General features: G+C 46.4%; 1 protein-coding gene across 3 annotated transcripts in view; it reads right to left on the bottom strand.

The window, feature by feature from the left end:
* Positions 1-221: 221 nt before the first annotated feature.
* Positions 222-17,968, bottom strand: part of SFXN5 (sideroflexin 5) — a 100,591-nt gene continuing 82,844 nt past the window's right edge. Inside the window, exon 14 of one of the 3 annotated variants that reach the window (XM_074587169.1) lies at positions 222-840. In XM_074587169.1, coding sequence (XP_074443270.1) covers positions 763-840 — 78 coding nt within the window. In that variant the 3' untranslated portion in view covers positions 222-762. The remainder of the gene's footprint in view (positions 841-17,968) is intronic. The other 2 variants (XM_074587171.1, XM_074587170.1) reach the window with 2 other exon arrangements.

Consider the following 17,968-nt stretch of genomic DNA (forward strand, 5'->3'; position numbering starts at 1 on the left):
TTTGCTGTAAGATCCCTTCCTATTCAACATGTGGGCATGTTGGCTTCCCAGTATCTTGAACCCTGGGCAAAAGCCCTTGCAGATATGCCTAGCAGTAGGCTCCTGCGACACAAATGGCAGGCCACCACCAGGACCATCTGCAGAAGAAGGAGGGAGGGATGGAGGGTGCACAGGCTATGACCTTCACTGTGCTAACGGAGCATTGCACACCGAACCATGGAAGGCTGCTTTTGCGCATGATCACTGGGGCAGGACTGGCATGAAATCGATACAGGACATTTATCAAACACCCTACCAAGCGCTTTACATTCATGCACCTGTTGATCTCTACAGAATTATTTTTGTGCAGTTATCAGTGTGGAGATTTAATTCACATTGAAAAGAAAATTTGTTCAGTGAAGCCTACTTTCATGTAATTAGGTATAACCATGTAAACACGCCGTTAAACATCCCTCCATGCAGTGCTATTAAGTTCTGAGATTCTTCTTTAGCTAGTTCTCTAAGGTGTTTGAATGTAATTTTTTTGTTGCTGCACCTGTTGCTAATTTAAAACTTTTAATATTAATCTTTTTGAGTGGTGTGAGGTGTCAGTTCTCTGCAAGTGTTAATTTACTCCCAATTCGCCGGGAGCGGTAATACGTTACTATCGCTGAGCTCTATTATTTGTTTTATCTTGTTGTTGTTTTCTTTTTTCCCAGTTGGGATCTCAGGTTTCCCCCTTTCCCTCCCCAAATCTTCTGGGCTGCGATGGTCCACTTCCACTTACAATCCTTTATTGTAGACTACAGTCTTACTGGTGGTGGCCATTGCGATTTCTGGCTCCAGCCGAGATGTCTCAATCTGTGAAATCAAAGAGAAGGCAAGATCAGAATCGATACTGTGTTGCTGTGCTGCAGCAGGAGCTCGACAGATCAATAAATTAATGTGGAGAAGTATAATATGTAAATAATACAATATCAATCATGCCTTTTCCATGTCATTTTAATGTACTTTACCCTGCTCAAGTCTCAAAACATCCTTGTTTGGATTGACTTGTATTACATGAAACGATGCACGCTCTCTGCCTTGCAATATTCCATGAATTACAGAGCGTCACTGTGAATCAAACAAATCCCACCCATCATTTTCCTGGAGACAACCCTTCCTTTTCCCACGGTCAAGGTCCCCTCACAAGATGCTAGAAGGAATCCAGTCCCCAAAGCTGTGGTTTGCACCCGTAGGGATCCAGCAAAGCCACAGGCTGCCTGGTGACACAAGGGGACAGCACATCCTCATCCGTCTCCAGGACCAGAGCTCTATATCCTCCAACAAGGACGGATCACAGACAAAATCGCCTCCCCCTTTCTCTGTCTCCATAAAATCTCTGGCCCTTTCCTAATTTTTTCCTTTCACTGGCTTCTCACAAAGCTTCCCCTTGCTCTGAAATTGCTCTGAACCTTTGCATCCCTGGGAGGGATCCATGGTGCTCCCGGTTCCCACAGCAAGCAAAGATCCCACTCCCAACTGGGACAGGACACCTTGCAAGATCAGACTTTTAGAAATCCTATACATTGAATTGATGCTGTTGCTGACACAATGCTAGGAACCCACGTTAAAATCGAAATGCTTTTGAAAATGTTTAACCTAGTTAGACAAATTAGCAAAAATTTGTGCAAAACAATTTAGGTATTTAAAATATTCAATGTTTTTAAAAACTGGAAAAACTGTTCTTAGCTTTCAGCTGCAAAAACCCAACAAAATATAACATCAAAGCAATCTTAACATGAGGTGCAACATAACCCTTCAGCAAAGCTGTTAAACAGCTACTGAAGCATCATGGGAAATAGCACTTCATTTATTCAAATGCACATATGTCAGGTTTTTGCACCATATGTCATTCCAAGCTATTTACAGTAATAATTAAATCTTAATCAACGTTTAACCTCTGTAAAATGTTTGAAGGGATCTAATCACCCTTCAGACTGCACTAATGAAGGAGAAATATATAAACATAAAAAGAAAATGATGCATAGATAGCACACCAGAAAGAACAGTAATTGCAAAATTGTATTTCTTTTAAATATAATCAGCAAATTATGTAAAGTAAGCCAACGAGTATTTTAAGTGAAGACATCTTGGGTGTCAGAGGTGTGATCAGCTAATTTTGTACTGCTATCCATAACAGATGTAGCATATTTTCTTTTAGTGCCATTATTAGCAACTTCACCATTTCTTTCTGTGCTGAAACACAAAGTGAAGCATTGTGCCGGGGAGAGTACCCAGCAAAGGTGCAGGAGAGGCGATTCTCACGTACACCGGCACTGACGGGATCCATTTTGAGGGAGGATTAACTCCGATCTGCCTGGCTCTGACGCAGCTTTTCTTCCCATTGTTTTCTTATTTTTATTCCAGAGACAGAAAGAAAAGCTCCGAGGCACTGGGGCTGGGAGGTTTCACCCACTGGTATGAAAATATCAAGGGGGGAAGTGCTTTAAAATGACCTGGAATTGGGTGGCCCAACCCTGACCGTCCATGCTGGCGTTGGTAGGGCTTGGGCATGTGGGGCAGCTCGGACAGAGTGAAACTCAACTTGGGTCCCCCTACTACTGGGACGTCTCCACAGAAAGCGAACGGAGAGCCACCAACAGCCCCTTCCTCTCCAATGGGGGACAGAGAGGTGGCAGGTCCAAGGAAAGCCACATCTGCCTCGGTGGACCCCGGATTAGTGGTCTGAAAGCAAGACCTTTGAGGAAAGGGTTATTAAGCATTGGAACAGGCTGGCCAGGGAAGTGGTTGAGGTATTTAAAATCCCTGGAGGTATTTAAAAGACGGGTAGGCATAGTGTTTAGAGATACAGTTTGGTGATGGTTTTTGTCAGGGTTAGGTTGATGGTTGGACTAGATGATCTGAAAGGTCCCTTCCAACCTAGGCAACTCTATGGTTCTACAACTTGGATGTGCTGAGTCTAGAAGAGAGAAGTTCAAGGGAGACATAGTGGTGTGTGCATGTGCAAGAGGCTACGGCACAGCAGAAAGGAATAATGTTTTGTTCACTCTCTCTTGGGACACAATTCAAAAAGCATCGAGTAAGATCCAAGCTGAACAGCAGGAAGAGTATCCTAGTGGGAAGGAGCAAAGTATTGCAAGCAAATGCTTGGGAAAGGTGTAGTGTCTCTGTGGTGGGAGGCTTTCAGCACAAATTAGATGAAACCCATCAAGAATAGTTTAAGCAGAACTGAGCTTGTCTTGGTGGAAGGAGACAGATGAGATAACTGCATGTAGGTCCTTTTGGCTTCCTTCCCATGGGTCCAGGAGGGAAACGGCCTCCTTTCCCTGCCTGGCAGAGGTCTTCGTTCACGGCAAGGCTGTGCAGAAGGCTGTTTGGGTGGCTTTAGGAGGGACAGGAATGAGGTGTGACACTTCAGAGACAGATTGTGGTGTCTGAGCAGAAGGACAAGGGAATGAATGTCTAATGCAAGATGGACATGTGGTCGGGGACTCCTTTGAAGGTCTTGAAAGAACATAAAACTGGTTACAGGCATTGTTTTGGAGTTGTGTATTACTGAGCTCACTTAAGTCCCTTTCCAAAGCCTGGGAAGATGTGAAATAAATTTGCTGGGGAGTGCCTGGTTGAACTGGAGCAATCTCTGCAGATTCCCTTCTGGTTGACTAATAAAACAGATATTGCAAACTGCTCTAGAGCCTCAGCTACAGGATCTCCAAGGGGTACGTCTGCACCAAGGAAGCAGGTACAGGAGGAACGTACTCCACTGCAGTACTGGCAAAGTCATTCAGAAATGCATCAGGAGTAACTTACTCCTCTCACTGGGAAATCAAATGCAGAACAACAGGCAGAAGCATTTGGGTGGTAGGGTACAGATATTAAGACAACATTAAGACACAACCTTATTGTGTACCAGTTCAGTCTTTGAATCACCCAGAGTTTTTTGTTAGAAAGCATAATTTCACCTATTTTGGTGTAGACCGCTACTGTAGCTGTTCAGCATCCTGGATGTGCTTGGCCATCCTGCCACTGGACATGGCATTGTGAAACAGATCTGGAGACCACAGTTTCTTGTCAAGTTTCTTATGTCTCAGCTTCAAAGAAGACCCCCAGCAGGATCCTTCTTGGTCATGGCCATGCTGGGAACCCCTCTAACAGGGAACACCTGCCATGGAGGGTGCTCTGAGGAACAGGTTCTACCCTGATGGGACTACACTCATGGGACTTGCCCCACCCCACACAGGATGACTGTCCTTTCAAACTGAGTGCCTACCATAGGACTGAGTTTGAATTGTGTCCATCCTTTTCCTCCCAATGAGGTAGATCTACCTGTGCTAAGACAAAGGATGGATCCCCTTTCTGGCTCTGGGATGGTAGCGCTGAGGTGCCTACCAGAAAAGGACCTTCAAAAATGAATCTAGGAGAAAAGAAGTCCAAGAGAGATGCAAGCTCACAACAGCACTGAGGGAACCACGGTGTGAAAACACCATTCCTAGAGAGTGCTACAAGGGGCTTCTTTGGGAAAGAAAACCCACAGGCTTTCAGGCTGATGGTTGCATGAGCATCAGTGCAGCATTGACCGCTCAGTATCCTGAAATACCATCATTGGAATATATACTATACACACTATAACAAGGCAGCAGGAGAAGAAGGAATTACTTCACCCCCCTGTGAAGCTACTGGAAGCTTTGCTATAGATGCAGGAATCCCGATCCTTGCTGGGGACACGGCCAAGGTGCATCTCCAAACTCTTCCAGAAAAGTGGAAGGCCCTAGCCACAGCCCATCGCAACATCTGGGAGCCCGTGGGGCCTGAGGACACTCTTCTTCCTTCTAGCTGATAGCCAAGTACATGAAGAAAAAAGGGAAAAAAGAAATGTTGTCCCCTGACCTTATTCAAGCAACTGTTTATAAACCAGCATCACTGAGGTAATGCAGGCAGGATGACAGCACTGGCTTTTTAGCGGTGTTCCTGACCCGGTGATATCTATCCTCCCAGGGAACAAAGCCACCGTAAAGGGAATCGCCTCTCCTGGTGCCCACCGCACGCCAGCTCTTTTCCCCCCATCTCTGCCTTGCAGTGGAAGCCTCTCTCCTCTCATCAGCACAGACAAGGCTAATTGGGGTGATAAAGAACTGGCTCCGAGTGCTGGCGTGGGCTGGAGGAACAAATGGTGCGGTGGTCACAGCTGGTGCTGCGGAGACGGAGAGGGAGAGGGTGTGAGGCAGGCTCCCGGCGCCCAAAGTTTCGTCAGCCCATGTTGGATGCGGGGCGGCGAGGTGGGGGGTTGTGTGTGTTTTGCATTCGCTGCTGACACGGGTGTAGCGTACATGCACGTCCGGTGAAGCAGAAGCAGGCAGAAAGCAGATGCTTTTTGTTTGGGGTTGATACTCATTTCTATCCCAGCTCGGGAAAAGGTGTAGAAAGGAATGTGCTCCTAAGAGTGCAGGGAGAGAGATAGGTCTAGGCTCACTGCCAGGGATCCTGTAATGATATGGAAGGCAGCTAGGGGAGACAGGAGCAGATGGATTTGGCATACAGCTCATCACTCAGCCAAAAAAAGGGAGGGAGGGGGGAGAAGAAGGAAGAAAGCAGCCAATTTTGGTAGGGGGAGGGTCATGTGGACTGACGGATGCTGTACTTGGAGGTGGGGGGAAGGGAGGTTCAGGCTGGTCACCATGTCTTCTGCTGCTGCCTCGGCAGTGCTAGTGAGATGGCTCAGTGGTGGCCCTGGTTTGGAGCCCGGAAGGGCTCTCCTGGCCCTTCCGGCAGCCCTCTGCCGCCTCCTCCTGGGCTATCAGACATCAGGGCAATGGCCCAGGACAATGACAAGCTAACCGAGCCCTAGTGAAGCTCGCTGAGGTGTAGCAAGGTTAATAAATGGCACTATGAAGCACCATGAAGGACCAGCAACTGCTGCTTCCATGGTGGTGGGCTCTATGAACAGCTAGACAGCGAGGTGGGGCACATTCAGCACCATTAACAGACTCTGCTCTGTCCTCGGTCTTCTTGGTGAAAGAGGATCATGTTTTTCCTTGGATAGAAGAGCTACTGCTCATCAGCCACGCCACGGTCACCAGGCACCTCTGCTTGTAGCATGGTGCAACCGTGGTGTGAAAGCATCTCTGTACAGGTTTACCAAGGCTTCCTTTCACCTTCAACCCATGGTGACCTAATGCAACTCTGCTAAGAAGCAGAACCTCATTAAATTTGGCTTAACATGCTTACTTGGGGTCAAAACCCAAATTGATTGGGTTTTCAATGGTCTTGTTCCCACGGTAAGACTGCCTAAATGTTCTTCTTTCAGGTATTTCAGATCTTCTTTTCTTCTTTTAATGGACAGTAGCTGAAAGAATGCTGATGGGGCAAAATCACAAATCTGAACCCGTGCTTAATTTTATAAGGCTTTCCAAAATTGGAAAATGTACACCGAGTGATTTAAAGACAGCAAGACTTTTTCCTCCTCTGTTCAGATTAACTTTCGAAAGCTTTTCCCAAACATCAAAAATTAAAGTGCTCTCCATGGATCCACTCGCTAAGGAATGAGATGAGGAAATCGGTGTTTGCTTAAGGAGTGTCTCTTGGAAATGCTATGGACCTACTGCCAACTGAAGGTGACCTGACAGGTGAGAGAAGTCAGGAAATGCCCCATCTCACCCAACCCCCTTTTGATTACAGAAGATGTACAGATTACATCACAGAAGATGTTTCTCAAAAGATATCCAGCCTCTGGTTAAGGAGTCCAACCAATAGTGGAGCTACAAGACCTCTCAGTATCCTGCTTCAAAGAGCATCATCCATCCACGTCGTTTGCATTTTTCTAAATTCAGACTTCCAGCTTTCCATTTATCTATTTGCTGCACTAAGGAGCTCTACCCTGCCTGATATTTTCTTCCCATGAAAGTATTCAAAGATTATTAAATCACCTTTGCTAAAATTTATAGACAAAACTCATGCTGCTTCTCTGCAAGTCAGATTATTGTTTGAAAAACTGGTGTTAAAGCTCTTTTCTGACCACTTCCCAGTTTTTCTACATAGTTAAAAAACTATTTTCCCCCAAACTAGACACACTGGTTGAGAGATGGTCTCATGACTAACATACATGGTAACAAAAACCTTCATAAATAATTGATACTCAGTTTGCTGGCCAAATCACAAAGCTGAGGGAGAACAATTTTGTTATAAACCTGAATTTTGTTAATTTTTCCTTCAAATTAATAATAAAAATTGAACTTAAGAGTTGACTGGTACAGTTCTCTTCATTTTTCGTTTCTCTCAAGCCTTTAGACCTCCCTCTTTTAAAGAAACATTCAGTTTTCACAAGAAAAAACACCATACCTAGTCAAAATGCTTTCCTCAAAAACAAGGAAACAAGTTATTTGATTCTATTTCCATCCTTGATGCTGGTTAAGGTGTTATCAAAATGTAACCAGAGCCTGGGAAGCCACTCCTGCCTCTCCAGCCATCACTGGTCACATCGTGTCCGAATCTGGCTTCACCTGGGATGCAAGAGCATCGTGGCTCGGTGGGAGCCCACTCACGGGTTTGACACCATCCACCTTCCCAAAGAAGTGTTGACTTTGGGGTTGGGGCAGGGAGGGAGGGCCGGACCCCCCTGAAACGCGGGGATCAAAGAGCTGCGCACCTGCTGGCACAGCGGCACTGAGCGCTTCCCCAGCGAGGGGTTAGAGCCTCCATTCTCACCATCCCTGCTTTGATCATCTCCTTTTGTCTGACATGCCAAGGTATGCAACTGTACTCGGGGACTGACATTCCCTAAGAGCCTTTGCGACCCTCCCCGGCCACCACGCTGCAAGGAACAGGGCAGATGTGCTTTTCCAGCCGGGACTGTGCCGAGGAAGCAGTCTGGCCGGTTGGGCAGAGCCTGTGCACGCTGCAAGCAGAGCACCACAAAGGATGTGCATCTACATGGCACATCCACACAACCTGTGTCCACCAGAAGATGTTCTGTGAAGGTAGCGGCTTTGGAAGGAGAAGGCACCGAGGGCTGGGAGCCGTTGCACAAGCAAATAGATCAAACCTCTCTGGTGCTCTGGATCCATCTATTCAGGAAAGAGGTGAAAATTTGTCACATGCTCTTGCACCAAGAAAACCATCACCACTAGTGCCTGGCTGGCTTTCCTAATGAAGTCACACCACAGCCTCACCAAGGTGAAGAGAGCCTACCACCATGGATACAACTCAACTCCTGATGCACCACGCTGGGTGAGCGGCCACACTCATGGAGTAAAAGGTTCCTCTCTTGCTCACATGGTTGGAGGTAAAACCAAGCCAGTGTTAGATAAGGATGAACAAGCTCAGGAGAGCATTTGGTTTATACTACCCTTTCACCGCCAGGTAAATGGATTCGCATGTAGTTCAGCATATCTTTCAAGTAAGGAACTATCAGGCAGTCTGGGTAATTTGCAAAGTTTCCTGTTTCACTGCAAATCTGGAACTACTACCATGTGCCTAGCAGGTGGGTAACCTGTTAAATCCCTGCAACGTAGTAGTATTCTGGGGGATTTAACATAAATGGCTCTGAATTCAGAACCCTGTTTCCAAACACTAAGTTTTTTAGGGATATGTCATTTCTCATTTACACCGAAGATATATCTCAGTGCTGCTGTCTAACCCGTGGTAGGATATACCTAGAACTGTCATTAAGAAGGACCACTGCTTGAAATTAATTTTATCTCCATTTTCTCTTCCCTCCTTGAAACAATAAAAAGGAGGAAAGCTGGAATATTTGGCTGCTCTAGCTCTTGAGGATTATCCATTTCAGTAGATTTTTCTGGTTTTTGCCATGGATGCTTTGACCACCGGCATCCACCTCCGGGTGCTTGTAGGACAGGGCAGAAAACAGAGGTTCTTCTCAGATCAGGCTGGAAAGGGTCTGCATGTGGCACCACGCATACCCCGCTATGACATCCGTTAGATATAAAGTATGCCAGTGATGGTGTTAGTGCCACAAGCTATTCACACTCTATCACATCTGCTGACACCTCTGAACCGTCCCCTAAAAACGTCACTGCTTTTAGCAAAGCACGAAATGCAAAGTGTCAGCAGCACCTTGGGTGCCATCAGGTTTCTGTATTGAGACGAGTAGGAATATTCCTCATGCTCAACAGATGTTTGGATAGAGACGTGCAATTGCTTTTGAGACAGCTACAAGGCTTAAGATGTTACTGCCCTCACCTTAAATGGGAACAATTGACTCCACCCCAAAGCAGAGCAGAAGAATTTGCAGGACTTATCAGTCAGTTATGGGACAGAAATTTCATCAAGGGTTGTTTTTAACTTCAGCTTCAGGAGTCGCAAATTAATATATCACAGCTTCTCTAAAGCAAAATAATATTCATATCAAAAAAAGCCCAACATTTTGATCAGCCGCGAAGAAGGAAAACATGGTACTTTAGGCTAGTGTCCAACCAGGCTGGAGCAGAGCACAACTGCCCCCATGGCAATGAGCTCCCCTCACCCAGCGGCATGTTTGTTTCCGGTGCTCTAGAAATGACTGATGATAACAGTGTTAGCAGGTGGGGTAATAATATATGACAGCAGGCACCTAAGGCGGCAATGTAGCTTCAACTGCTCAGCGTGTCCCTGCCTGTCCTGCAGCAGAGCAGTTCAACAGCCGCGTTTCACTCTTGTGCTCCGAGCCCCGTATTTGTTCAGTGCCCCAAACCAGTCCACCGGCAAGGTACCAGCTCTAACCTTCCAGTTCCCCAGGGGAACCTTTCTGGTGTCTCAAGATGACATCAACGATGAACAGACATGGTGAGATGAATGAAAGCCACTCCTAGGATCATACAATCATAGAATTGTCTAGGTTGGAAGGGATTTTTAAGATTATCGAGTCCAACCATCAACCTAACACTGCCAAAACCACCACTAAACCACGTCCCTAAGCACCATGTCTACCCATCTTTTAAATACCTCCAGGGACGGTGATTCAATCACTTCCCTGGGCAGACTGTTCCAATGTTTGATAACCCTTTCTGTGAAGAAATTTTTCCTAGTATCCATCCTAAACCTCCCCTGGCGCAACGTAAGGCCATTTCCTCTTGTCCTATCACTTGTCACTTGTGAGAAGAGACCAACCCCCACCTCACTACAGCCTCCTTTCAGGTAGTTGTAGAAAGCGATAAGGTCTCCCCTCAGCCTCCTTTTCTCCAGGCTAAACAACCCCAGCTCCCTCAGCCGCTCCTCATAAGACTTGTGCTCCAGACCCCTCACCAGCTTCGTTGCCCTTCTCTGGACACGCTCCAGCACCTCAGTGTCTTTCTTGTAGTGACAGACCCAAAACTGAACACAATAGAGGAGCTGAGTTTGGTGAGCACTGGGGTCCATTGGCTCTCGGAGCCTCTCAAGTCTCCCAGCTTTATAAACAGATTGAAAGGTCAACTCCCTGCATGACAGAGTCTCCAAATCATTGTAAATTTGTGGGTTTGAGTCTTCTGGGAAAGAAAAGGGTTGCCCACAGCACCAGAAAACTCAAGTCTTTTAAAAAAACCCACCCAAACCCAAATAAAGGCTTTGAAACCATAAAGTTTCAAAGAGCAAGATGCAAACCAAAAGTTTTTTCTGTCTGTCTTCCACAGGAAAGAGACATTTCCAGTTCTCTCTAGCAATCCAAGAAGGTGAGGGGCTTTCCCTCCTTTCACCCAGTCGCTGCTATCCAGAAGGTGCCAGCCTGCATCCCAGTGAGCATGGTACCTTGTTCTGCAATGCTCCGCAAGGGACCAAGGGGTAAGACATGAGTAACACAAACTCACCACCCATACAGAGAAATGTAGAAGTTCAGGCATGAGACTGAACAAAGAACTGAAGTGAAGTTGTGATGAAGAGAATCTAAGACCCTGGCATGATGTTCTTCCATAAAGTGAAGAAACACGTAAAAGGCCTTTGCAGGAGCTAAGATGCCTTTTCTCCTTCACTCTGGAGAAAGAGATCTGCTCATGTATAGAAGATAAATGCTCAGGAGGTAAACTCCTGATTTGCCACACTAAATTAATTTCTACAGGAGCTCCAGAAAGGTGGATGTCTTAGGCTGGTACCACAGCAGAAACACATGTGTTCTGCCCTCAGGTCACCTAGCCTCATGAGGTAAGGACTCTTCTTCAGGAGAGGACTTTCTCCCAAAATTGTTTGCACAGGGCAGTCAGTCTATAGCGTGTCGGGCAAAAGAAACTTCTTCCTGGCGTCAAGGAAGAAGCCTCACGTTACATGATGTAGACTCTGTTGGGGAACATTCAAGCCAACCAACGGATGGAAGAGTCATCAGCCCACCTAAAACACAATCTTGAAAATACCCAAAATAGCAGAGTTTAGGGTCTCTGTTCCTTGATGAAACGAAAAGCATTCACAAAGACAGAGCTGTCTCTCCTTTTTCGGAAGAAAAAAAATCCTACTTTTGAATGTGGACATTATGAATGTGGCAAGTTTCCCCTTTGATGAAAACAAGCAACTATGTCCATTTTGGTAAGAATCCCTCCAGCAGTTCTGTCAAGGAAGAGAGCATTTGTTGCTATTTGGTAAGAACGTCAAACCCTGCAATTCTTTAGCTATTGAGAAGGAAAAGCATTATAAGTATTGCAGGATTTAGGGATGCCCTTGTTGCTTTAAAGAGGCTAAGCAAGTTCCTTAGAATCCCAACCTCCATCCCATTTCCTTCTCTTGAAGGTCCAACAGCCTCACTAGAAAGATGTTGCTAGCTCCAAATGATTTAAAAAACCATTACAGATAATTATATATACCTGCGCTTGGGAAATGTGATTAATAAGGCATTCTCTGCAGTGAGCAAGCATGCTTACTGCAGGCAAGTCTGGACAACTGGCCGCCTTCCTTTGCTCTTAACATCTCACTTGCAGTAGTCTGAGGTACAGTTGCTTCAAATGAACTAAAACAACTGTATTTGAGTATGCAGAAAAGGACATATCCAACACTACGCAAAAAGAGAGGCGTATGCCAGGCAAGAGACAAGGAAGAGCTGGGGACAAACCTGGTTGCACCAAATACAGAGGCTGATATCCCCAAGAGAGGGGATTGAGTTTTCAGGGTAGGCTGGCAGAAAGAGAGGAAAGATCTCGGCTTTCAGGCCAAGAAGAAACCAGCAAAACCACAGACTTGCAGGAGGACTGCACAGGGCAGAAGGAGACAAGGACAACCTGCCGGCTCCCTGATGAGCCGGGCGGGAATCCTTAGGGGAAATGCTTCAGGAGGAGCCGCTCTGTTTACAGTAGGTGCTGCTGAAAGGTGTCCTGAAGAAAGACAGCAATTAACAGGCCTGGAAAAAAATGGCTTCTTTCCACAAAGTGCCTTTTAAGTATGTTTTTCGAGCCACTTCAAGGGTTAATGTTTAGCTGTTTATCCGGAGTTGTCGGATGTCAGCTCTTTCTTTTGACTCCTAATGGCTTATAGCCATCAGGAGGTGAAGACTCCTCAAAAGAGATGGTGTCAGGAATGTTTTTTTATGCCCACTAGCACCCACACACCTGCAGGAGCCTGTGCTTGCAGGATAGATAGTTTACATACTTGAACCTGTATCCCAGGGACAGAGATATAAACATGAAACCAGATCCTGTCTGACACTGCTGCTGAAGCCCCTGGGCAGTACAAAAGGGTCCTTTCTCCCACACCCACCTTGAATGACCACAAATAACAGTTCGGCTCAAGCCATCGCTTCCCGGCAAGAACAAGCTCTGCTGGCCCAGGTTACAATTTTAGGGCCAGATCCCGTAAAGTTTTCAGCACCTCTGACTCCTGCGAATGCTGGTCGTGAAACAAAGGACCAGCCTCAGGAGCAGACTTCAAAAACCAGCTTGGGCACAAATCAAAGCCTCTCGGACAGGGAACATGAGAACAAAGACACAGGCTCCAAATCAATCAGAGTGCTGCTCACACGTGACCTTCCCCAGACGAGAGATGTCATTGAGCCTAATAATTACACCGCGAGGTGCAAACAGGCTGAGCAGTTGTAAATCTAACCACCCCAACGTTTCCTAGGGGCTTGTGAAGAGTGATGGTGGAGCTGATGCCCCTGAAGACCAGATCCTTCCTCTTCCTGTTGGAAAGAAGGACATTTGCTCCCAGAAGAGTCTGAGACCTGCTAATCCCAGCCCATTGTGGAGTGAGTAGGTATGGGAAATGCTTTGATTTTGAGAAATACGGGGGGAAAAAAAATGGTAAGGGGAGATGACCTAATCCAGAAATGTTCTTTGCTTTGCGAAACTGGTTCCTTCTCTCCTGGTCACGTCTCAGGTAAGTGACTCCACAGCAAGAGGAGTTTCAGTTGTGCCAGGACATGAATCAAAAGAGCACTGCAATGAGGTATGCCATGAGTTTGGGAAAAGGGAGGTGGCTCTGTGACAAGGTAGACGCTCCTCCTGTGAGATTACCACCCATGGGTTTGCATCTGGAACTGTCGCTGCATCCAGCTGAACAAGGGCAGAAGGAAGTTACTGTGCCACAACATCTTCCCCATACTCCTGCTACAGTCCCAGAAAAAGAATTTAAAAGAGCATCGCACAGTAGTGATAAGGCATTATGATACAATAATGAGTATTTAGGGGGTTTTATGACTTGGGGGAGTACAAGAATGTCAGAGTCATGTAGAATCTGGAACTTTTGGTTTGTTTGGTTTTTAGAAGCTCTCTACAGAAACATCAAACACTGAAGCCCTCCCTGAAGCAGGAGGGAGCTTGTGGCTGTTGGTTCAGCAACTCAGGCTAAAGCACCACTAGAAGCGGAGGAGAGGACTACTAAGCCTGAAGTGTCCTCATGTGTTTAGGAATACCTTCACTCAGGACATGTGCCCGACAAGGGGGTTTACAGCATGTGAGCCTGCCTATGTCCTTGCCGTGAATATGCCTGAGCTACACAAAAAGCTCTGCTGCCACTTTGACTTGGAAGTTTATAGTACGGAGGGTGGTCTGACCTTGCAAGCTCTAAAGCAAATACAGCAAAAGCTCCAGGCTTCTTTCTGTCTGTGTTACACTGGAGACGATGGCAGAGAGATAAAAACTCAAGGTGGGAGTAGGAACTGGGGCAGATCTCTGCAGCCAAGAGCAAGTAAGTCATAGAATCGCAGAATAAAATCATAGAATGGTTTGCATTGGAAGAGACCTTAAAGATCATCTAGTTCCAACCCCCCTGCCATGGGCAGGGATACGTTCCAGTAGACCGGGTTGCTCCTGACAGAAGAACCTGTGTAGGAGGCCTACAGTGGGTTGGGAACAGTCTATAGGCATCTACAGAGCACAGGAATAACGCCGACAATTACTGTGATAGTTAGTGATAACAGCTCATCACCATCCACTGGAGACCCTTCCAGCTCCCAGTGCGTCTCTCCGCAAGCCTAAGCACAACCATGAACTTAGCCAAATCGTCTCAGGCCACCTAAATACTTCCAGTAATGCACAGATTCCTCCGTGCTAGTGGGCTCCTGGGCAGCAGCTTTCCTGTACAGTGCAATTAGAAGGAAACTAAAGTCGTTGAGGAAATCTGCAGCACAGGAAACAAGCTACTGTGATATTTATTTTTTTTTCTGGTTGCTTTGACAGGAAAGGTGTTCTGCAGATGCCAGGCTGCTGGGGGGGTGAGAGGGGGGAGAGCAGTGGAGGTGTAAAGGGAAAGCCAAAGGGTAGGGCCAAGGGGGAAGCGGTGTGTGAAGTCTGGCTCCACGGGAAACACACGCCAGGTCTGGAAACCCTGCCCTGACAGCTGGTGCAGGTGAAGGAAAACCTGAGCTGGGGGGTGAGAAGGGGGGCTAAGCTGGGAACACATCGACTTCTCCTCTGCTTGATGCTCTCAACCCGAGAGGGCTGGTGAGAGCAGGGAAGGATGGGAGATGTCAGAGAAGCAAATGGTAAAAGCACTCCTGTCTCAAATGAAGGGAGATTGAAACTTTGCCAAAAATTTGGCTGTTTAGCCCAGAGCTGGGTTCAAGTTCACTGCTCATGCCTTAGTGAGCAGCCTCAGGCCAGCTTTCCCTGTTTAGCAGATTGCAGTTACTGGACGGTCACCTTCTTGAGACATACAGGTGAGGACTCCTGTTGTGCTGCATGACTAAGGTCCCATCTCTCTGCATGAGCTACTGCGACAGCAGAATTGAGTACTGGGGACTGGTACCATGGTGCTTTGAGCTGCTCTGGTGACTTCATGAAGATTTATGGCCAACATTGTGATTTCATTTGGAGCAGGGAATGATTTGTCACAAAAAGAGTTGGTGACAAACACTCCAGTCTCCAGACTTCAGGTCCACGCCCAGGCTGATGGCAAGGGTAGGCTCCATCAGAAGTATGGGAGGACAGATGTACTCTTTGCTTTGTGTGTAACAGTCTCAGACACTTAAAGCAAAGGCTGAAGAGATCTCAGCTGAGGCATGGTCCTGTCATGGTGCAGGAAGGCATGACTTTCCCATAACACAAGATTAAGGCCATGGTCCTCTGAAGTCAAAACTCGGGTCAAATAAGCCCTATAAGCCATAAATAAAATTAACCTAAAGAGGTCACAGACTAAAATTATGGCACCACTACTTCCTGAATACTTGCAATGAGACAGACAGTGCTACAGCTGCGTGAAACAACATTAATCAGAATCCAGTTTCAGGCTCTGAGAACAACCAGTATAGCACAGCTTGCATCCATACAGCCAAACTCTTCTCCCAGAGAGGACGGCTTTATTTGTTGGGAGCAGTACCTTGGGAACATGACCCTCCAGTGTTAGCTCGGAAGACAAAACTGATCCAGCAAGGATGCAGACAATTAACCAGGCTGGACACCATGGGCCAGTGACTCAGCTTGTGCTCGGACCCTGCTGGGTTTAGAAGTATAAATGTAGTTTATGATTTCCTTAGGCTATTATTTCTCATAAAAGACGGGCTTGCAACTTACATTTGAATTTTGTGCAACCATATCCAGCTTTTGTGTGTAGTGATGGCAGTATTATTCTGCTATTCCCCAAACGTCACCTCCTCTCCCATCACTTTACCCTTCCAGGTGCAGGACTATGCTCTGGAAGGGGTCACTCATTTGTCTTCCAACCTCTGACAGGAACAAGTCCAACCTTACTGAAGAACACCGGACACAAACCTCGTTAAGCACCATCCTTCATCTGAAGGCCAGAACAGGGCTCAACACATTTCCAAATACCACAGCTTTTCTCTCCAGCCCTACGTGAACCACATCAGCATTCAACCACTCAGTAACACATAAAACTTGGAGGTTTCAGCTCAAGTAAAAAGTTTCATGGACATTAAAGAAGCTCACACAGATCACCTCTCCATTTTCAGTTCATGTGGAAAATAAAGATACTCTTGCCTATGTAAATAGTTACTTTGCCAGAAGAGAAACTGGATCAGTACATAGGAGAGGAACCTCAGATGAACCTCTTAATGCTTCAGAAGTCAATGATGGAGCATTGCCTGTGTGTCAGCATGAAACCAAAGCTTCAGGGCACTGCTTGAATCTTATGCAGTCTTTGGGAGACCCATACCACTGAGCTTCCAGCCTCCTGCCAGTCCTTAAGGACCTTGTGCCACTTCTTTTCTAAGAGGGTTTCCTTCCAAGACCAACCTCCATCCCAAGGGTAGACTTTGGCCATCACACTCAGGTTACCAGACTCTCAGGAAACCGTTCCTCAGACCCAGAAGCAAAGAAATACCACAGAACTTCTCACTTCTCAAACGTTTTTTCCCCATGGCAGCTGGCAAATCCTTTCCTTTGCTTCTCATCCAAGTTGGACAAAATTACTGCAGAGAATCCCTCCTGCTCCCCTCCCCCCCTGCAATGTAATCCCAAGGGAGAAATGGTTTCATGGGGACCCCCTGCTGTCTTGCATCTGATTTCCCTCCTAAGTATGGTATAGGGAAGCGTCTCGAGGGCTATGGCTGTGACCTCCATACAGCTCTTTTGTCAAGTGCCATTTCATTAAAAAATCAGCCTTTTAACTGTGGACACATTTCAACCTCACCAAATCTGCTAATTATTGACAGTTGGTGAAGAGGAGATTTCACTTGTTCCTCCTGTTAAACTGCATCTAATTAGTAATTACTGGTTCACTGTCATCTTTACTGCAATAATCCCACTGCACATTGGCTCATTAACCTTTTGCTTTTCTAAAGCAGCCTGCCAACAAGATGAAGGCTAAAACAGATTGGAAAACAATAGCTCAGCCTTGGATTTTAGGCTGTTTATTCCCCTTGTCCTGGAGATCCAAAAGGAAGATTATTTTTAAGAAAAGGCTTTCAGCTGAAATCAGCCTAATTCCGGAAGACGGCTTGTTTTGCCCTGACCAGCAACCAAGGCCCTTTAAACTTAACCCATGGTGAGGGCATGTGTATTACAGCTAGTGGAAGGGTTTCTCTGCCATCAGCTCTTGCTTCAGCTCCATTTCTCACCTGTGTTTATCCTTCTTTATCAGCACAATCCAGCACACTAAGAATGGGATGAGGCAAGTTTCGGTGGGTTTGCAGCACCCCGGAGGTTCAACAGGATCCTCTTGGATGCCGAAAAATGAATGATCGGGATAAGCAGGGACCAAAGGGTGGAAAATCAGTGGAGCAACCCCATGGTTATTTCTTTTGCTGCTACACTGAATTTCATTTGCACAAGTCCCATTTTCAGTTTGGAACTGTCACAGCTGTTTCTATTGGCAGTGCATAGCTGAGTAGGAGTTGTCAGTGGGGATGCTGTAGGATAGGCAGCTAGAAAAGAGATTCCCCGGGGGGCATGGGAGGCAGTTGGAGGTTGTGGGCTAAATGCATTAACTAGATGTTTCTCCTAAACTTAACAGCAGTGGATTACTTAATGCATATTGATGCATTTAGGTACCAGAGTTAACACTGCATTGGGATGAAAAGCGTATTTCTCAGCATCTTAAGCGTGCTTACTCGCAAGGACCCAGGTCTTTATGGCTGACACTAGGGTTTTATTTTTACAAGGTGATCTTCAAAACCATAACGCCTAGAAACAAGTTGTAATTC

This window comes from Larus michahellis, chromosome 5 (genome assembly GCF_964199755.1).
Source record: "Larus michahellis chromosome 5, bLarMic1.1, whole genome shotgun sequence".
NCBI classification, from domain to species: Eukaryota; Metazoa; Chordata; class Aves; order Charadriiformes; family Laridae; genus Larus; species Larus michahellis.